The sequence below is a fragment of the Gadus morhua genome, chromosome 13, assembly GCF_902167405.1.
Source record: "Gadus morhua chromosome 13, gadMor3.0, whole genome shotgun sequence".
NCBI lineage: Eukaryota > Metazoa > Chordata > Actinopteri > Gadiformes > Gadidae > Gadus > Gadus morhua.
Window position 1 is genome coordinate 14,752,217 of NC_044060.1, and position 22,404 is coordinate 14,774,620.

General features: G+C 43.1%; 1 protein-coding gene across 1 annotated transcript; it reads left to right on the forward strand.

Moving 5' to 3' along the window:
- The first annotated feature begins 666 nt into the window (after window positions 1–666).
- st7l (suppression of tumorigenicity 7 like) lies at window positions 667–20,884 on the forward strand. Its single transcript, XM_030374798.1, has 15 exons — window positions 667–867; window positions 1,287–1,369; window positions 1,633–1,792; window positions 3,308–3,362; window positions 3,884–3,999; window positions 4,349–4,427; window positions 4,674–4,762; window positions 4,922–5,022; window positions 5,636–5,750; window positions 5,846–5,918; window positions 6,055–6,157; window positions 13,162–13,312; window positions 16,866–16,958; window positions 17,217–17,356; window positions 19,116–20,884. Exons 1-15 carry the CDS (start codon window positions 699–701, stop codon window positions 19,209–19,211), a joined length of 1,623 nt encoding a protein of 540 aa, XP_030230658.1. The 5' UTR covers window positions 667–698; the 3' UTR covers window positions 19,212–20,884.
- The last annotated feature ends 1,520 nt before the right edge of the window (window positions 20,885–22,404 follow it).

Below are 22,404 nucleotides of genomic sequence, written 5' to 3' on the forward strand. Positions count from 1 at the left end.
ATGTGAGGGGACGTGCACGGATCAAAATATTGCAACAAAGAAAGAGGCACCAGCAAAAATGTTAACAAAAACGACGCTTCTACAATATGGCCCACGCGACAACATTTACAAAGATCCACAAGGGAAGAGCTCCACTCATTGGTCATCAGTAGTAGCACATCACTTATATATTCATGGACTGAACTACATTTGTGGATTCAATTATATTAGAGGAGGGATTGTCATAATTAATAAAGAAAACGACCCTACTTGGTTAGCACCAGGATAAAATGCGCTGTTCCAGTTATCTTGTTGTTGAAACAACGATTTGGAATGAATTTATTTGAAATAAAATCATTGGATATTAATCATGAGTATTTAGGTAATGTAGTAATTGTAACTAAATATATACGACGAATATATGCGTCGTAGCCTATAATATATGAATGACGTTTCATGATAATTCCTTGGTTGAAGTGTACCTGATAACAACATCCTTGCTGAAAGCAGTTTATGCTATATACGAGTAATGCAATGTTCTTAACGTTGCCAAATATTCGATTGTTTATTTGTTATTTTTTTGTTAAAAGCACAAAACATCTTTCTGTTTCTGTTCCTGAGATTGGTTTTCGGGTACATGGAGGAGGACATGCTTCAAAATAAAAGTTCATTCAAAGCATAGTCACGTGATTCCTCTGTTTACAGACATCCGGAAAAACATGGAGGACAGCACTGGCAATAATCCTCAATCTGTTGGATTTACGGAGAAATTAAAATCTTGGCTCTCATGGTCATGGACCTACATATGTTTCATTTGGTTCGGTATGGTGCTGATCATGATATACGTTCTCCGGAGTCCCTTGAAACTCCAGGAAAGCTTTACCTCAGGTAAATGAATGCATCGGTTAGCTAGCCATTGTTAGCAGAGGACCTGAAATACTAGTTGACAGCTCGCGGTAGCAATTCCTTTCTTTGCAGTCTTTGCAGAAAAGTACCTTCAAAGAAAAAAAAAAATGAAAAACGAAACTCGCCTCACGTTTAAATTAGACCCTCTATACTAGTGTACAATAGCATCCTTAACTTGCTTGCAATATGCAGTGTGGACGCTAATTAGTCTCCTATTGTGCTAATGTTGTCGTGCATCTATTCTTCATACATTTACATTCGCATATTTTTTACACTGCAGAAGAGAAAGGATAGAAATGGTGAAAAACGCATGTTATGAAGTCATATGCAGTTTGAAATGTTTTGCTTGTTTGAAATCAAAGGATTTTGCGCTAAATGTGCCCACTTTGTTGTTATTTCAGCCTCTGTGTTCCTAAATACATTGACACCTAAATTCTATGTGGCACTTACTGGAACGTCTTCTCTCATCTCTGGACTCATATTGGTGAGTTCTCATCGTCTTACTTGATCTGAGTGTGCAACTATTATTTTAGCTTCTTTATCATGCCATACTATGGTTTAAGGGATAATAAGGAACACCACAAAGAATTGACCACGTACTGTGCACCATAATGGGCACGTTTTACTTCTATTGGCTAATAATCAGCCTGTTGCTCAGTAGGTGATTGTACACAGTGTTCTTTGTAGGATATTGTTGACGCACCATCAGACAAATCATGACTATCTCCCCGTCTTTCCTCTCAACAGATATTTGAGTGGTGGTATTTCCGTAAATATGGCACCTCATTCATTGAGCAGGTGTCAGTCAGCCATCTGCGACCTCTTCTTGGTGGTGTGGAGAGCAGCTCCACCAGTGGTCTGTTCTCCTCAGTAAATGGAGATGCAGAGCCCAGACCCAGCGTTTCAGGTACACATTGAAGACATTGGGCTGTGGTTGTTCTGATTGTCTCTAAACGATGTAGGAAATTACACCTGCTGCACCATCTTCAGTGGTTAGGGTTGGGTAATAATATTGCTTTTGGTCTTTTAGCAGCACTCTATCAAAACAATAAGAAACTGCTTCATGTTATGGACATATTTTATAGTCTTGATTAATGACTATGAAACTGGCCTATATAATCAAAAACGTAGGGGTTTATTTTTGTTTTAACAGTTTTCTTTATTAAATGATTGTGATAGCGTCCAACGTTAACTTTTAGAATTGTTTCTTTTTACCTGCCAGGGTGGATAAATCGACCAGCCATTTCTTAAAGAATGTAACCGTGAGATTTGTTTGACTGGCCAAATAGTCAAAGGTATCTGCCATTTGTTGGTGGTAGGGGTTCATTTTGGACCCTGGTGCTATATAACTTCATTCAGGATTCCTTATCCAAGCTGTTCTGGTTCACATGATAATCATGACCCTGTCTAATGTTTCAAACTAGGGATGCAAATTATCGAGTAATTCATTAATCGATAGTTGTTTCATCTCATCGATCGATGATCGATTAATTGATAAGCGGCAATTCTTCTGAGAAGCTGAATTTCCTTCTGAATGTGACACATTTAGGTGGTAATACAACAAAGTCGTTTAGTTGTTGTACTTTACAATACTTCCACATATTATGCATTTGGCGTCTTTGTCGTCATTAACCAACTTAAAGTGGCTCCATACTGCACTCCGTCCTGCCGTGTTCCAATACCCGTACTGTCCGTACTTACTAGCCAAAATTTGAGTACGCAGTACTCCAATTCAGATCCGGCGAAAAGAAGTATACTTCAAGGACCCGGATGCCGTACTCAAAACGGGCTAATCGTGAAGTGTGGATCGAAGGACACTCCCCGTACTCAACGGCAGCCTTCTTAGCTACGTAGCAGAAGAGGCGGAGCCAGGCTGAGCCAAAGTCGGCGCATTTTCCACATAGCCTGCATTAATAGTCATTTTGTAGTTTTTATAGCTTTTTATAGCTGCTAGGCGTAAAGAGTTCACCGTTCAAAGCGGGATGTTTATTGCGGGGGAGGAGCCACGGCGGCAGTCGTGATCGTAATTTCCGGTTAGTGCACCACGGAGTACTCGATTTGGAACAGCACTCACATCTGAAAAATTAACGTAGTAGCCAGTGCGGATAGTATACTTCCTTTAAGTATACTCATGGAAGTACGGGTATTGGAACACGGCCCTGCTTTGCTTGTGTTCCCGCTTGTGTTCCCGCGTGTGCGTCAAGTACGTCTGGCGTCAAGTGCGCCCTCACGTGGACGGTTGGGGAATTACGGGTTAAAATGCGATTAATTGCAAGTAATTTATTTTAATCGAGTAATCTCTTATCGACAATTAATCGATTATCGATTAATTGTTTGCATCCCTATTTCAAACACAATATCAAACGGTGAGAAATTATTGCAATTAATCTTGCGTCTTCTATTGTGTCCTTTGCTTTTACAGAGTGTAAGGTCTGGAGAAACCCCCTGAATTTGTTCAGAGGAGCAGAGTACAGCAGGTAGGTTGCTTGGATACAAAACATGTAAATTAAGCTAACTACATTGAAAGCAAACTGCATGTTAATTAACTTGTAAGATGGCACATGAGACGTCCTACCACAGGGCCCCACTGGAGCATCATCAATGTCACGTCCACTAGACGCTACACGTGCTCTACAGGGAGCAGTTAGATGGAAGAGCATCCGTGTACTAAGAATAATGTCATGAGGGAAAGTGGTTAGTAGAAGCTAGCTTTTACAATCGAGAATTAAACTGCGATTATTTCGCTTTGTACTAAGGAGGAGAACCTTTCATTGATTATTATGGCAGCATGTCCGAGGCGATTGAAAAGGTTGTCGTAACGCCCATTAAACACAACCATGATGGCACTGGTGCAGTCGAGACGTTGGGACATATTTCAAAATTACTCTAAAGGTACCGGGCCATTGTGCTCCATGGTGCATTTTGAATGAGTATATCGCAGCATTTTCACATGCATGCACGCACAGCCAGTGAAATATTGTTTTTCTTTGCTTGGCAGGTACACCTGGGTTACTGGGAAGGAGCCTTTAACGTATTATGACATGAACCTATCTGCACAAGACCACCAAACCTTCTTCACAGGGGACACTCAGCAGTTAAGACCGGAAGACGCTGGTAAATTATTATTATTATTATTATGAATTAATTATTCCTGTTATTCCCTGACTATAAAAAATGTTTTGACAAATCAAGGGCAGAGTAGCAAACATAGCTTTGGAGTGATTTTTGATCGAGTCAAGGCTAAGTGGAGACACTTGGCACTACAAAGCGTACTTATGTTGTAGGATGTGACATACCCCAGCATCAATGCGCGTACATGAGAAATATGAACAAGCAAGAGCCAGATACAAAGCTTGTGTTTCCTTAGATGGAGGGCTTTTTGAATTTGGTGTTTGCTTACGTTTGAGGGATGTTTTCAGAGGCTGCGGAGATGCATCTTTTAATACGTGTTTGATTGTTCCAGTGATGCAGAAAGCCTGGAGAGAGAGAAACCCGCAGGCCAGGATCAGAGCAGCCTACCAGGCCATAGAGATGAACCATGAGTAAGTTCTGTGCCACTCATTCATTCTTATAGTTGGACGGTATATTTATCTTTTTTTAAACTTATTTAAGCAAATTCAAGTCAAAAGAAGAACTCTGCATGAATATCACTATCATGGCATTTGTAAAGCCATGAGAAGAAATTAACCTGAATAAATGTATTATCTTCATTGAATCAAAATAACTAAAATATTTGGTATAAATTAATCAAAAACATGTTGATCGTGTCTGTGCGTGCGCTGGTGCAGGTGTGCCGCAGCCTACGTGCTTCTCGCGGAAGAGGAGGCCACCACTATCACAGAGGCAGAGCGTCTCTTCAAACAAGCACTTAAAAGTGGTAGGAACCATCATTTTCACTTCCTTACATTCAAAACACACAGATTCATCGTCGTACTGGTCTCCGTGCCCTGGACAAAGGAGAAACGCAACACGAAATCACTGTCCGTCTACACCATTTTTTTATGTCATTCATTAACCTCCTGCTTGTTTCACACAGCAGGAAAAGATGTCAACCTGCTGGTGTACATAAAGCGGAGACTGGCCATGTGTGCACGCAAGCTCGGCCGAATTAAAGAAGCAGTTAAAATGATGCGAGATGTGAGTGATCCCTGTGCTGAGAGTTCATATGGCTTGCTGGGTCTATTTATTGAATTATTCATTCATTCATGCATTCATTCATTCTTTCATCGTGGCCTCTGAAAGCAGCGGGCAAAGGTGACGTTTTCTTAATGTGTTGGATGTACTCCAGGACGTAAGATTAAAGACCAGTTAAAAACAACAACATGCTGATGTTGTAATCAATGGCTTTAACATTTTTAGATAAAAGCCTTGGTTGCCACTCTTAAATGGGCTGAATTTCTGCATAGTTGCTTTCCTTCGACACTCAATGGACTTCACAATTAATGAACACACACACACACACACACACACACACACACACACACACACACACACACACACACACACTATGCAGAGAAGGGTTAAGTGGGTTAAGTGTTTGGCACCAGGATACCGTGACCCTCCCCCGTAGTTGCCAGTCAATCTGCTCCACCTCCTTAGCTAACGCTGCTCCACTCTTCATGATGAACTGTCTGACGGATTTCTTCATGTCTTAATTGAGAATGTATGTGGGGCAAGCTGTGGAGTGTTCCACTGTTACCTTCGCCAAAAGCGTGTTTCTCACTCTGTTTTTCATTTGCTCTCTTCACAGTTAATGAAAGAATTCCCATTGTTGGGAATGTTAAACATACACGAAAACCTCTTGGAGGCCCTCCTAGAGCTGCAGGCATATGCTGATGTGCAAGCAGTGCTCGCCAAATACGATGGTGTGTGTGCAAGATCAACAATATAGCTGCATTGAAGAGACATGATTGTCCATCTTTGTTTTTATTGAAGTGTTTTAATTTCTTCTCCTGAATAGATATCAGCTTGCCAAAATCAGCAACGATATGCTACACATCTGCACTTCTGAAAGCACGGGCTGTTTCAGATAAGTACGATTGTGTTTTTTGTATGCAGTTTATACTGGAACAACATAATTTGCCCATAGCGATATACTTAACCTATTGTCTGTTTACTAAGGTGTGTGTGTGTGTGTGTGTGTGTGTGTGTGTGTGTGTGTGTGTCCAGATTCTCTCCAGAGGCAGCGTCTCGGCGAGGGCTCAGCACAGCAGAGATGAATGCTGTAGAGGCCATACACAGAGCTGTGGAGTTCAATCCACACGTGCCAAAGGTCAGGCAACAACAAACACACATTCACACATAAGCGCACGGGCGCACACACACACACGGACTCATTAAAAAAAACTAACACACACACACACACTCAATAAAACACAAACACACAGACTAAATAAAAAACGCACACACACTCAATAAAACCTCAAACACTCAATAGACTAATAAAAACACAGACGGCCCCCCCCCCCCGCACACAAACACACACTCAAACAACTGGTGAGGACCAGTACATCTTAGTCAATCTGCATGCTGGATACACAAAATCCTGACTGTATGGAAACAGCCTTTGTCTGTACTGCTTTTAAGCCAGTAGAGCTGGTTGTCTGGTATCATGTTTATTATGTTTTACCAGCAGGTGTCACTAAAGGTCCTTGTTGGTAATTGCAATGTTGTGCCTATTTTCAATTGGGATTTAGATCTTTCCATGTCATTGTCAGGTTGATTTTAGGATTGGTTGTTTTTCATTTGTGTTAAATGATTTGGGCTTGTATGGCTTTGTTTCCAATTTATTTTCTTGTATATAAGTGATCACAGCATTGTTTCCTGAATAATAACGTCTAAAATCGATGACTAAATCATTACTCATATAAGTGAAGAATATCATCATTCAATATACAGATTGGCCCCATCGATTCAGCACATATCAATGTAGCATGTGGTTGTGATGCAAAATACACAGCACACACTTCCAACAATACCCTGGATGTTTCTGCTGCCCTCTACATCTCTTCCCACAGGGATTAGGCTTGGGTTACACACACACACACACACACACACACACACACACACACACACACACACACACACACACACACACACACACTCTCCTATCTACCGCAGCACAGTTTTGTCTTCATTTATCCTTTGTTGTGTGTCTGTGTTTCATCTCTCGTGCCTCTCTTTAAAAAGAGAGAGAGAGTGTGTGTGTAGCTTGTGGGGGCCACAGACTGGGGGGGAAGCTCTTTGATGGGTTCTTTGAAGTGAAGAGCCCTCATCCTCCATGTCTTTCCAACTGTCACCCACCTTACTCAAACCCCACCCCATCACCACTACCCTGCCTTGGGCATCTCTCTTGTCTCCCTCTGCCCCTCTCCCCCTTCCTCCTTCTCTTTTATCACCTCACACACAGACACAGCCACACACACACACACACACACACACACACACACACACACACACACACACACACACACACACACACACACACACACACACACACACACTCACACTCACACCGAGTGTTGACATGTTATCATGGACAGACTACACAAATAAAAAGGGCACATTTCCCCACACCACCTGGGCTCTGCGGTTTCAGAGTCAAAGGACACCTTACACTTGCCTCGTACAATAGACTAATCTGACTTTTATCTTCTGCTGTCTCTCCGGGATAGTTCACCTGCCGCTCTTGCATTGAAACCGCCCGGCTACTGTCACGATGCCAAAGTAACCGAAGGGCACTTAAACAGACTAATAAACGGATGATGTGACATTTATTGGGTTGCTGTATTGTTGTTGTTTGCGCAGGAGCTCTAGTAAGTGTGCATAGTTAGGCTCAGGGGATGTCATAAAAAAGTTCTCCAGCAGTAGCTGTAAGGCCGCGTTGTTTGGCGCCTGGCTTATTTACTGAACTAATAATGAGACGTAGACAAGTGGAGGCAAAGGCAGCTGCTCTTGCAGCTATTTGTACTGCCAAGCAAAACAGTTCTTGAAAATAAAAGCATCCATATTCAGGTCTGGATGTTTGGAATTCCTCAGAGATCCCATTTTGCTATAACCTTGACGTGTTTTACTTTCAAATGCTGGAGCATTAAAGCTGTCATATTGCGATAAATTAAGCTGTAAAATGTCAGGCCACCATGAAATGGTATATTTGTCATAATTGTGTTGTTGAGATTGAGAGATTGTTAAACCACATGCAACCTGTCCACCGTGAACACCATGGAATTTAATCAGATCTGGAGAATCAGAGTTTGGGGATATTACCACTGACAACCTAAATCAATGCATCACGCTAGATGTTGTGAAGATAATGCTTAGATTCAAAGTGGAACTGTGATGGAGTTTGTGTATTTTGTGTTGTCGGGTGTGTCTAAATCAGTCACCTGTGATTTAGGTGGTTTCTGAGAACCTCTGAATAATATATGAATATGCTCAGTCATACTTCGGTGAAGTTAGCCAAGCGTCAGACTGGAACTGTTTAACTATTCTTCATACTTGTGATTCATATCAGTAAATTCTTCAGTTGTTAATTTTTTATATGGCTTCTGGCGCAAATATCCAGTTATGGAATGGGCTGAACCACTCACATACTTGTTCACGTATCCTTGTTTCCCAGAGTCATTTTTCACATGAGCAGGTTTCTCAAGGGTGTGTGACTTCCACCGAGAGGCCAACAAAGAGGGCTGCGATGCAGTGGGCTGTGGCCACAAGACAGGTTATACACCGGGAACGTGGGGCCTTAAACAGCACCCTTTTTTTGACGTCACACACCGGCTCTCTTGAACCGTTGCTAAACCCTTAGTCTCGCAAAGCCCGACCAAACTACAGCAAGTAGAACTAAACCCTAGACACCTACCGGAGCAGACACACACGTGTGCACGTACTGTACGCACACACGACTCAGTCAAACCCGATGCCCTGTCGTTGCTCACCTCGCCCTATTGTATCTTTCACCTTGTCATCCTTCCTTTTCGCCCTCTTCTATTCTTTTTTTCTTTTCTTTCATCCCTCCCTTCTCCGATCGTTTACCTCCCCCTCTCTCCCCCTCCCTCCCTGCCTCCCTCCCCATCTTTCTGTCCATTCCAATCAGGCAGTCCAGCACTCCGTGGTTAGGAGGCTGACAGTAGGCCGGATGCGTGCTTGGCCGATCAAGGGGTGTGGGGCCTCTTCAATCTGCTTTGCATTTGCATGGAGTCCTTTTGGCCCACGTTCCTCTGGGCATCGGTTGTGACACGGCCGGGCCCATCTAGCCCGCTAGTTTGCTCCATTTCAGGGAGCGGTTTCTCATCTCACCCCATTTGCCTTGACAGTTCCTATTCGGGGGGTAGCCTATCATGGCGAAGGAGCCGGGCCCCGTGGTCGGGTTCACATCTCAAATTGGCTTTTTCGTTCGTAAATTGAGTCGCACCATGTCTTTAAATTGAGGCGCACCATGTCTTTAGGTCTAAATTTAGATGGATGAGGTTTGACTCTGAGATGAGATAAGAGAGGGTATTCCCTCCTATTTCCTTATTAAGTGTTGCTGGCGTTATCCTGCAGATTCTTTTCCTTCTTCCAGTTTTCATGAACATAACCCTCAGTAGTATTTGGTGGTTCTTTCCAGAAGTGCATATTTGGTCGTCTCTCTGCAAGCTGTTTTGAGATAAATTTCCGTCTACCTTCTCCCTCACCAAACCCACTGTTCTCATTGTACACTTGTGACAATTGCATTGTTTGTATTGTGGGTATAGTCCTACGGTGTGCTTGTGTGTGTGATGGTGTTTGTGTACTGTGGGTATAGTCCTATACTGTGTGCGCATGTGTGTGATTGTGTTTGTGGACTGTGGGTGGAGGGGGTTAGCCAGTCAGGCTCTTTTGAACACGACGGGGGGCTTATGTCACCGTCGCATGATTAGAACGAGACGGCCTCTCGTGAGTTATGCCCTGGGCTTATGACTGGCCCAGGATAAAAGAGGAACACATGAAACACAATCCTTTCATCAAAGAGGCAGCAGAGCACAGGGAGGTACGGTGTACCGAGCAGGAAGGAGGGCCGGGACGGTGGGAGGAGGATCTGACTGCCGAGGAGGTGTCGCCAGGTCTAGCGTGCCACGGAGGACAGCTGCCCTGCGCCGCCCCCCCCCCCCCCCGCTCCAAACTGTTTCGCCTTGAAGCAAACCAGACAAGGGGTCAAGAGACATAATGGTCGCCCCTCACAGGCGAAGCTTCAGACCTATGCACGTCTGTAATGAGGGAGGAACCACGTGTAGATTGGATACCGACAAACTGTTGCTGTGGCTGCTATTCCGCCGTTTGATAAAGGAATAGCAGCAACAGCGTTTGTTTATATTCAACAGTGGTTTTCTCAAGCAACTGGATCTGCACCAGTCTCAGCTATATGGTCTAGCTCTGTTGGCACTGTGTGCAAATAACCCCCAAATGTAACCAATATTATTTAAGATGTGCAACCTTTTTTAATGTTAGTCTGCAGTACTTAAAAGGCGGCTCTGTGTAACCTTATTGCTGGAACATGGCATTAACATTGCCAGGGGTTCAAAACCAATGACATTTAACAATTATTCACAGAGGGGAATAATTGTTGTTGTATATACTACACGTGAATACTCCAAAAATAAACAAGATAACACTTTTTGGCGGGATATACTTGTTTTTTATAGCGAACAAAGCGAGACATTTTGCGATGAATACAATATCCCGAGTTTGAGATCTCCATCATGGGATATTGCCCAATATCCCGAGATAGCTAACCAATCAAATTGCTCCATTTTAGGAGGTTCACGAGTAGCATATACTAAATTGATATTTATTTACAATAAATAATCAAATACGTGGGGTATAATTATTAGATAAGTATGACAACGGGATGTGATTAATATAGAACAAGTACAGTAATGCAGTCAATCTTGAACCAAGTAAATAAAACCATGAATGGAGCAAAGGGTTGACTAGTCCAGTGGCTTGGCACACTGGACATGACTGAAGGTGTTCCAGGATGTGAACGCGCCTCAGAGGCCGGGGCCTGGGATAGGGCAGCGGAGCGGGGCAGGGGCATGCTGGGATTGGCCTGTCTTCCGTGGCAGTCACGAGAGGTTCAGGATCACGGTTACCTGGCGTGTCAAAAAGGACCAAGGAGGAAAGGAATTAGGATGAGCGGGGTTTAAAACAGGCTGCTTGACTGACTTGTCTGGCTGGTTGTCTGTCTGTGATCACAGCACTGTAACGGCTCACTTGCCGACCGGCTGACCGACTTTTTGGCTGGCTGGCTGGCTGGCTGGCTGGCGGGCCGGCGGGGGCCTGTGACCATGGAGGGGATTAGAGAGGATTATCTGTGGGGTAACCTTCGCAAAGTGTCAGTCTGAGAGCCAGAGCGCTGCGGTGCTGTCTGCCTGGGAATTTGGCCCAGCGGGGGCCTCGGCCCCACACGCTGGATTAGTTAAACACAGAACCTGGCCACACTGGGCCACACAGACATACCACACATAGAGCGGCCTCCTCAGGAGGCCGGGAAGCCGTTGAGAGGCTACCACGCGTTCAGTCCGGCACTGGGCGTCTGAGAACACACAGAGAACGGAGGGATGCATTCCAATGTATCGCATCCAAGCATGCTCTTATTCTTAGCCAAGATGGCCATTTTTCCAAGACGCGGATGGCACTCGGTTCACATTCTATACATCGCAGCTCTCCGTTACGGGGGCATTCATCAGCACGGTGGGTGGACCGAGCGACTCGACGGGCCAGACCTACACAGCAGGGAGGGGGTGTAGTGTAACAATAACACACGAGAGAGCTTTGGAAAGCTTTTCCCTCCCACATTGAACAATTGCACAACAAGTACCTCACATGAGGGAAATATTTTTGTGTCTGTTGACAGTTAGCAAGTGGGAATTGCACAACAGGATGTAATGGATGAGGTATCAACTTGGAAACGGGGGGAGAGAGGCGAGGTGATTCAAACTAAGTAGTGACCTATGATACTGCATTGATCTCTGCAGCTCCACCAACAGTGAGGTTAGATTTCCTGGAGCCGGTAGGAATAGTTGAGGTCCTACCAGGGTGGTGATTGTTTGACAACCCCATGGCTGACCATGTCCTTTTCACAATGCCACCCGCACTCCTTAATAATTACGTTGGATCTAACCACTGCGACATACTAGTCATGGTACAGTCCTGGGGAGCAGCCTACCAGAACACCCAATTATGTTTTTGGTAACCTTTTTATTGCGCGGTCGGGTATGACATTATTGCGTGCGCTGTATATTCCATCAAATATAGTGCTGACAATTGGCTTGTTCAAAAGGACACAGTTGAGAAGCTGAGTGCAGAAACACATTGATTATGCATAGATCGATTTTTATTGAATTTGAATAAGCATATTCTAGCACTGCTGTTTGTTTGGTGTACAGATAACCAACCAAATATTTATGGTGTACGGTGTTCTTTTACTTTTGGTCACTAGATTCAAAGCTTGTGTCTGACCTATGTGGCTCAATCGGTGGAACATGGCATTAACACTGCCAGGGTAAGGGGTTCTATTCCCACATTGAAAAACGGTCTTCTCTGACCATAATGCCACGGCCAGTGTGTTCTCCTTGAGATGTCTGATGTTGATGTTGGCACACAAACTGGGCGTACCGCAGCCATGGAAGTATTAACAATTAACTAAGATAAAGAAAAAAAATCGACCTGAGATTGGACTAATTCTACCAGACCTAACAAGCGTCTGGAACAGCTCGATGACCAAACACGGGTAAATCTTGGAGATGGATTTGAAAGATGGAGACTGCTTGGAGCCCAGTTTGATTTCAAGACTGATGCTGCATGAGTTAGTTTATAATTTGCTAACCTATTCATTAGCTGATCAACCAGTGATCAGCGTACTTGTCTGCGCTTGTCATTGTCAAAAGAAATATTTTTTTGGAACTCCTCTCCAATCATCATAATCTAGGCTCGTCTCGTGCTCGTGTTGGTTCAGTGGCCTCAACCTGGTAACCCGTCTGATCTTCTGGTTTGAGGAGGAGAGGTCAGGCCGACTAATATTGTGATTTAGACTCAAATACACATTTGAAACGATCTGTGTCAATTTAACATGTTATAACTTTCATTTTTTTTGCTCCTAATTGTCTGCGTTGTGTCTGTTAAAGCACTTTGTAAACGTGCTATACAAATAGTTTATTAGACGTCTATGTGCATGAAGAACCCGATTTCAATACAGACACCCTACCGGTTGCTATAGGCTCATCCTTTATGTTTGTGTGGTCTCTTGCTGTGTTGCAGTACCTGTTGGAGATGAAGAGTCTGATCCTGCCACCAGAACACATCCTCAAGAGGGGAGACAGTGAGGCGGTGGCGTACGCCTTCTTCCACCTGCAGCACTGGAAGAGAGCAGAGGGGGCCTTAAACCTGCTTCACTGCACCTGGGAGGGAAGTACGTACAGCTCGCCAGCACAGCCACGCAGTGAGCCATCCGGCGCAGGGGTTTCAGTTGTTGACTGAAATGTCTCACCTTCTTTAGTTATTTGAGATTTATTTATGCAAGTTAAGGGTTGTTATTTTATGTGTTATTTCAAGTGGCACAAGACGCGCAGTCATTATGTTCAGTCACTGAGACAATTTAATGTTCGGCGTGCATTCAACGCATTCCTCCCAGACACTCAATCTCGGTTATAGCGTGCAATAACCAACCTGTGTCTTTCTGAAAGAACGGGCTTCACTCTCCTTGTCGTTTATTTAATTGTATATGTTTCGATCTGAGTAGCAAATAGTAGGGATAGAAGCATCCCTGTGTTAGGTGAGTGCTACATGCAGTGCTCAACTATTGTTCTATTTATTCTTTCTTTCTTTATTATTCTCTACAAACTTTGGGACCTATCTCCTTCCTCAATTATCACCTAGAGCAGGGGTTCTCAAAGTTTTGACTGCTGAGGGCCAATTTTGGAGCCCAAAATTTGACTGAGGGCTGCCAAAGGAAAAAAAATTAGACGGGAAACGCCGTAAGCATCCCTGTGGTGAAAAAAAACATTGCACCGTGGACCAATGGGAGTGAGGTCGAGTGGGGTCTAAATCACGAAACTGAGGTTCATCCTTTCAAAGTAATGTACAGTCGAATTAAAAACTAACAAATGTAACAGGATTTAATTGAAAGCTAGAGAGAGTAGACTTTCCTCTTTATATGTATTTATTTTTGTTTAAATTAATATTGATATATAATAAAAAAATTTAATAATAATAATAATAAAAAAAGAAGAAGATTTTGGACTTACATCTGTATGTCATTGCGGGCCCCCGGGAATGTTTCTGCGGGCCGCGAACCAATGACCTATAGACTCCATTAAAATTTTAAAATATTCAGAATAGCTTGGAATCGCACGCGTCTTTTCAGATTTTTTAAATATTTTATACTTTTTAAGATATTCTACTTTTAAAATACTAATAATCTTATTTTTAACAAGGGAGTCCGAGGGAGGATGGCGGAGCCGTCCTCTGGTACTTCAACAGTTTAAGACGTAACTAAATCAACTTTCAACCGTTTATCTTCGTTCAAACCATTTAACAAATCTACACACTTGTATCTTCAATAATATCTAAACGGAATTTCGATATCATTTAAGCTTTCTTCAGAATCACAGTTTAGTTTCATACCGGCTTTGTTTTCAAACCGAAAAACAAAAATTCTTTGTTAGAATTTTCAACCCGAATTTTGATATCATTTAAACTTTATTCAGAATCACCGTTTTAATTTCATACCGGCTTCGTTTTCAGTTGGTCTCATTGATTTACGTTGACGCTGGAGCGTGAGGAAAGTTCAGCAGTGTTGCCAGATTGGGCAGTTTTTCCCGCCAGATTTGGCTACTTTTGGAAGACGTTCAGGCAGTGTTGCCAGATTGGGCTGTTTTTCCCGCTCTATTGGGCTACATTTTTTTTGATTCATGTGTAACTTTGTACACATTTGTTACTTAGGCCTACTCTGCTAAATATATATGTAAGGAATAATAATAATAATAATAATAATAATAATAATAATAATAATAATAATAATTGAAGCCGAAGCAATTACACGGCTACTTGCCAAAACGAAAAATAACTTCACATGGTTTGTCTTTTTACAATTTATTCGTTACCAACATTCGTAGTGTTGATCAGCAGTGAAATAGTCCACCAAAGACGTTGACGTCGCTTAGCAACCGAAGACGCTGGGGTTGACAAGTTACCGGACTACTTACTACCCATGCAAGTGAACGGAGCGTTCCACGGCATTGAGAAGACCCGTGTAATAAAGGCCTATAATATTTCTGTTTATGGCATAGATTTCTCCTTAGATTAGGCCAATAAAGCAATGATAAAAAAAAAACACATACGCTCGATCAAAGGCCCGGCCCGACCGGGATAGTGGTGGGAAATATCGGCCCGGCCCGGTCCGCGGGTCGGGTCGATCAAAACCCTCATTGTTTTACATGAATTGGCTAAACAAATGACCACTGTTGCATATTTAAACACAATTCAAATTGTGCAGAGAGAATTATTTCCATTGGTTATTTTGACTGGAGACATTTAGAATTTTCGGTCCTGCTCATTTTTTTTAGGTCAGTGACCGGTAATTACCGGACAACGGAAAACTCTGACGCGCATGCGCGCGCGCACACACACACACACACACACACACACACACACACACACACACACACACACACACACACACACACACACACACACACACACACACACACACACACACACACACACACACACACACACACACACACACACCAGCAGTGCAGGGCAATACATTTGACCTTTCAGATTCTTGAGTTCAATTCATTTTACAGTTCTGCATTTTTAGCAATGCTTTGCGCTTTTCATTCAGCTGTCACTTTATTTGTTTCCAACAATTTACATTTTCTTGAATGGTGTTCATGTTTACATTGTTTACTCCATTTAGACTTTTGAACTTTTGTTCAAAACCCTTCACGTGATTTAAGCCATTTAACGTTTCTCTGTGTCTTAATCTATGTGGCTTTATTAAAAAATATTTTAAACCTCACTTTGCACTACAGCACTCACCACATTTTTTTGCAGGAAATGTATTTTCTAGTTACTATTGAAGTATCTATAATTTACCTCACAGGACCAGTCTGCTCCCAGCTAATTCCTTCTGCTCCATTTCAGACCAACTGGCTACTCTGGGGCTTTAATTGAAGATGAGCGGGAGCATTGTCCAACATAAATATGTCTCTAAACGGCATAACCAAAGTGTTGCGTAGCTGATTGCTGCCCCAGTACTCGCATGTCTACATACCGGTAGTTCCAACAATGTGAAGCAAAACAAGGCTTTCTTGAAACCTAGACTTTATAACCGCGCTGTCTGTCCGTGAAGCTGGACCCCAGGGCTGAGCTTGTTGACAGCGCTCCTTTCATGGGCACGGATTTCACCAAGAGTCCGTGTGTTGCGCTAACACAGTCCGTTTTAATTTCACAGTTCTGGCATGGGCGGGCTATGTTAATCTACGTGAAACTGTATACGCTTCCTTTGCATACTTGCTATCTTAGATTTGGCTCGATTTCATTCGTCCCATTCATGCAATCAACAATGTTTCCAACGCCTCAAATAAATCCAATTCAATAATGAATGAAAAGTATATGCTTGCGTTGATGAACCGTTGCATGGGCTGGAGTCAAAAATGGCCGCATTGCCCCTTCCAACTTCATTGATTGACCCAAAATCACAAGACACAAGAACCGCAGCATTTATCCGCAATTGTTATCATTATAGAATTATCTTGATTGTCTTCCATTATAAAGTATCTTATTGGGTCTCCCAGTTTAAAATATATATATAAAGCATATATTTAACTGTAAAATTTGTATTGGATCGTCAAAGGAAAAAATCTGGTGTAGGCCTAAAATAACCCTTTCGCTGCTCCCCTAGTTCACAGTCCTTGCTTTGCTAAATTTTAAAGCTTTGTACCCTCTTCTCTCTCCAGCCTTCCGGATAATTCCCTACCCCCTGGAGAAGGGTCACTTGTTTTATCCCTACCCAGGATGCACGGAGACGGCAGATAGAGAACTGCTACCATGTGAGTACCACCTCTTACCCGCTGTCAAATCACACGTTCAGGTGTTCGTCACCAAGGAACTCCTGCACAAACGAGACCCTATTTCGACCCCCTCTGTCGCCAACACAGTTCCCAGTAGAATTACCATGTGTGGAGGTTGCAGAACGTCTCCGTTCCTCCTGAGACAAAGTTAACTATGCTGCTGTTCTTCTCATTCGGTTTCATTTTACAATAGCTTTGACATTCTACGTTGTTGACGTGACGCCCTCTCTCCTCCAGCGTTCCACGAGGTCTCCGTGTATCCAAAGAAAGAGCTTCCCTTCTTCATCCTGTTCACAGCAGGCCTCTGCTCCTTCACTGCCATGCTGGCCATGCTCACACACCAGTTCCCCGAGCTCATGGGCGTCTTCGCCAAAGCGGTAAGTAAAGTGGCTGCTGTTCCCGAGTCTCCTCTCCTTTGATGGAGGTTGTGTTCCTGGTCTTCTTCTTGTACTCTAATGTGAACAGGATGGCAGGACGTCAGTGGCCCATCTGGTCCCCAGATGCAAGGGTGTTGTTGATGGCTGATGACATATAGCTCACATGGCACCAGTAGCTTTGTTTTTCTTTTCATAGTCACTATTCATAACCCCGTTGACTCTTGGGCGCCATTGAAGATCATTTCATTTATTTTCACACATTGCTGTTTCTATCTGCTTTTTTTTTTTTTTTTTTTGTAAAATGTCCCGCTTAAGTTTAATAATACTTCTATTTACCCTGGAAGGTCAGCACTGTTGTTACTCTTAAGATTATCTTTTTATGGGCTAAAGGCTATCATTGTTTTGCATGACGGTTATTAATCTAGTGAAACCTAAACACTTTAACCCTTGTGTTAACTTCTGTCTTTTATCACTGTCAATGACCCAAGAGGCTCATGGGAGTCGTATGCCTGTGAAGTCAGTTTCCCTCTGAAAAAAAGATGCAGTCCAACTCAACCATGGGTTACCACAATGCATTAACAGCCTTATCAATATTGCTAAACACAGATTTGTTTCTTTTTTGTTTTTTTACTGTTTATAAAAAATAAATGCAGCCCATGCAGCCACATTTTTGACTGACCCTTTGACTAATTCTTTGTTTATGACCTCCCCTGTTTATTAGGCTCTTCCTTTACTCTGTCTCGTAGCCACAGCGAAACGCACACGAGCTGAGTGTTCATCCTATTCTGTTATGGGAAAGGCCGTGCGTAAATAGGGTTTTTACAGTGGGCCGAGCGAGCCTGGTTTGTGTAATGCTCAGAGAGAGGGAGAGAGCGGGCCAACGCTGTCCAGGGAGGAGGGGGAGCGGGGAGGTGCTCTCCACTTTCTGAGGGAAAGCAGTGGAACAGGCAGGCAGGCAGGCAGGCGTGGCTGCTCTAGGAGCCCTCTGCCTGCTTTATTTACCTCTCGAAGACATGGAGTTTGTCCTCATTGTGGTCGTTTGTTTATCGGGTTAAGATGATGGGTTCTGAGGTCCCCAGATCCAGTCGTATACGAGGGTGTGTGTGTGTTTGCAAGCCTGGATTAGAGTTGAATGTGGAATTGGAAAGCTTGAATGCAGCTGCATGTCGTGGATGCAGGTGCATGTGACACCTCTTTGTAAATCCTTTCTATTATAACTTGATCTAACCCAAACCAATCATTTAGTTATTAACCATCTCCAGCCACAGGTTTTATCCATCAAGACAGTCAGCGTCATTTCGGTTTCCTGAAATGTTCTTTCTCATGGTTGCATTAATACCCTGTTTACAGTGAAAGGAAATATTTGTGTGTGTGTGTGTGTGTGTGTGTGTGTGTGTGTGTGTGTGTGTGTGTGTGTGTGTGTGTGTGTGTGTGTGTGTGTGTGTGTGTGTGTGTGTGTGTGTGTGTGTGTGTGTGTGTGTGTGTGTTCACAAGTACTATGATAGCTGGCCAACTCAGAGTTGTTTTGCAGGAGAGCACGAGGCCCCTAAGGGAGGGTGGGGGGGGGGGGGGGGGGTCTCGGCATCCACTCTGTGTGCTCCACCACCTCATTTACTGACTCTACGTCAACAACACTTGGGGAAATTGAAAAGAATGAAAGTCTAGGAAAATGCATTGGAATGACCGCTGACCCCCCTAGGGTAGATGGTGTTTTTTCAGAGCCTGAGATTCCCTGACCACTGTGTTTTTCTCTCCGCAGTTCTTCAGCACCCTCTTCGCTCCCCTGGGGTTCTTCGCAGACAAGATGGAAAGCTTCATGCCGTCCAGTTTTTGGCATCAACTGACTCGAATTTGACCCCCAAAATGCTGTTAAGAGCACACACACAGACAAACACACACGCAGACATAAACCCATACACAGAGACATAGACACACACACATAGATGAGCGACCATCAGCACTCCGAGGCTCGAAAAAAAATGTTTGCTCTCCTGTCTTCAGCAGTGCTGTCCACTTGTCGCGTTGTTACTGATTACGTTGGCAGAGGTTGTGTCAACACAGCCCCGAGGACTGTTAACATGGGGAGCATTTAGTCCTCCCCAACAGTTGAACAACTTTAAATAAGGATCATTTTCAGGAAAAGAAAAGGGATTTCAGATTGTACGATTTTCTTTTTTTTCTGTTTTCTTTTCGTTTTTGTTTTCGTTCATAGGTTTGGGCTAACAATGTAGGAGATGTTCATCAAAACATGAACTAGTATTAAGAAACATCTATCAACTCCAAACTGTTTGCAAACATTTCCGATTCTTCATTTGACGCTTTGTTAACATTCGAAACCATCATCGTTTTTCACAACGTCTGACTTTTATGCTTGTTTTCTTTTCCATTACGTTCCTTTTTTTAAATTTTATTTCTTTTAAGATGCTCTCGTGTCACAGTTTACAGTTTGTTTCGTGAGATGACTCATCTTTAAAAAGCTAACTTCTGGTGTTAAACTGCCCCACTTCAAAGTGTTTTAACTCCATTTCTGGTTCAGACGCACAGACTTGGTTGTCTTTTAACATATTGGAGACAATGAAACAAGGGCCTTTAACACAATAACGGATACCACGCTGGATATCCCGTCACGGGAAGACCCAGAACACGGCAGCCACATCTGCGGCTCTATGCCGCCATACTCTCCTCCACAGCAGCTAGGACGTCAATCGGACAGAACCGATAGGTTACCAATATTGGTTCTAATGGGATTGACTGCCGCAGGGCTCATTGTGAATGCCGTGTCTGCCCTAAATCTCCACAACTGGGATTGACTGGAACGTTTGTTAGACTTCCTAATAACAGAGCTGTGATTTACTGCCTTTGAGTGCCTGCAATATATACAACACCTCGGTGGTTCCAACAGTTGTTGCTAAGGCATGACACTGCAGTATTATACGAACCAGGGGTGGGGGGTTCGAGGCGGGAGGGGGGGGGGGGGATAACCAGACAACGTCGCCGGTGCTGAAGCATCACAATATAAGACACACAAAATAACAGCAGTAGTGCTTCTAGAAGTGCAACACAAAGTGCGCAAAAGGCACGTTATGTAGGAGCAATAACTGCAAGGGCATTTCTAGTGTGTTTTAGTGTTCTTCCACTGATGACAGTACTAAACATTGATTGCATTAGTAATACAATGTATTGGCTGTGTTTCTTTTTGTTTATTTGGTGGTCTCTTTTCAGTGGAGCTGCACCACCCATCGGACAGCAATGGACTCATGCATTATTTATTATGTATATTTATTTTATACTCAAAGGTGCAAAGAAGGGTTGTTTTTTTGACTGTCCAAATCGAAGCCCTAAATCCTCAAGAGGGTTTTTTTTTGCTCCATTCTCTGGCCAACAATATGTGAATGTGTAATGTTTATTCTTGTGTTTCTGTGGAAGAAGTAGCACAGCATGCTGAGGACAGGAGAACGATGGAGAACAATGATCTATTATAGCTACCATGTGATGAAAAACGCACAATAAATTGGTCCTTGAATGTAATGGAAGTGATGGTTGTTTTTGTGGAGGTGTGAAGTGATTTGGTTTGGGTTTTGTTTGTTAAGTATGTCAAAGTGTGCGCCCGCTTTCCCTTTCTTTAAAGAGGTTATTCTAAAGCTTATATTGTAGTGTTCTGAAACTGCGAAGGCTAGAGTTTCCCTCAAACAGGCATTATGCTGTTAAAGTGCCCTGCAGTGAGGCTAATGGAGATCTACGAAAGCTGCTAGTCTAGGTGGGCGGCATGACAAATAGCTTGGAAACACCACCGCTGAAATGTTGTTCTTTTACCGTAAGCCCAGAGATGACAGGAGATATTTGTGACGATTGTCTCCCAGGATATCTGTTGGTTATGGCTTTTTAGAAAATTTGCCTCTACAAGTGATGCTTTCGGTCTCATCATTGCCTTGCCCCCTTCCCTACTTTGTCTTCCTGCAATCATCGGACCTGAGCACTACGACAGATTTCACTCCTGACGCATTCATTTGTTTACTGTCTTAACCATGGAGTTGTATGCTCTTGATTGAACATGCACTAGTGTGTATATTGTACATTGCAAATGAACAACCTTTTGAGCCAAAACCACTTTAAAAGGTTGTTGATGTGTTATTTTACAGGCAGCGGTTTGTAAATGCGTTTCCTTTTCTCTTCGCAGATACATACTTGGTTCTCTCGCAGCATATTAACAAAATAAATCGGGAAATTATATATATGAGATCATTTGGCCAGGAAACGCATGCACATGCTACGCTCAAGACCAATTCCACATCATCCTTAAAGTCTTGATAGGCTTGGCGTTTAGGGCCGATATAACTGACTTTAGGGCCAAATAAAGCAGTAAAACTACAATGTTTGCCAGAGATTTTCGATTTTTTGTCCAGTACTTGGAATAAACTGAGATAATTAAAATGTGCTAAAAATACACATATCCAAATTTCTCATCATGCTATGTGCAATAGATAATAATCACACATTAAGGTTTGTGCGGCGATGGCCCCGCATCAGACCAGCTGGACGGAAGAGAAAAATGTGGGAAATGGTGTAGGGTGTTTTGGACCTTTTTCAACACGACACTTGTCTCCACAGGCATCTTTCTCCATCCCTCTTCTCATGCACTTGCATGTTAAACATCCCTTTGGTCCGCGGTGTCTGTTCTGCTCCCCGCGGACCTATTTTAGCTCAGAAATGTTGTCACATTGAGATGCCTGTTTGATATCACTATGATGGAATAGAATGCCAACCATGCCACTCCTGTTATTTTTACACACTTCCACTGGATCAAACATCGCTGCGGACAAAGCGCATGCCTCCGGGAGAGAGCAGCTAGGCGTAACTAATCCACATGAAGTAGCTGGGGTTAGCTAATCATTTTATGTAAAACATGCCCTGCGTGAAATAAATGAGATGAATACAGCGACTGTAGTGGTATACAGAAAATAACACCATCATTTAACTTTGGAAGGATTTCTTGGTGTAGTCAGGGTTTTTTTTCTAAAAATCCGCTGCTGAATTAAAAAATAGTGTAG

What these genes read in the sequence shown, in the direction of transcription:
- st7l (XM_030374798.1), top strand. Translation starts at nt 699, where the DNA reads ATGGAGGACAGCACTGGCAATAATCCTCAATCTGTTGGATTTACGGAG. An exon ending in CCAGGAAAGCTTTACCTCAG is followed by an intron (nt 868 to 1,286) that starts GTAAATGAATGC and finishes TTGTTATTTCAG; the next exon opens with CCTCTGTGTTCCTAAATACA. An exon ending in AGATAGAGAACTGCTACCAT is followed by an intron (nt 16,959 to 17,216) that starts GTGAGTACCACC and finishes TCTCTCCTCCAG; the next exon opens with CGTTCCACGAGGTCTCCGTG.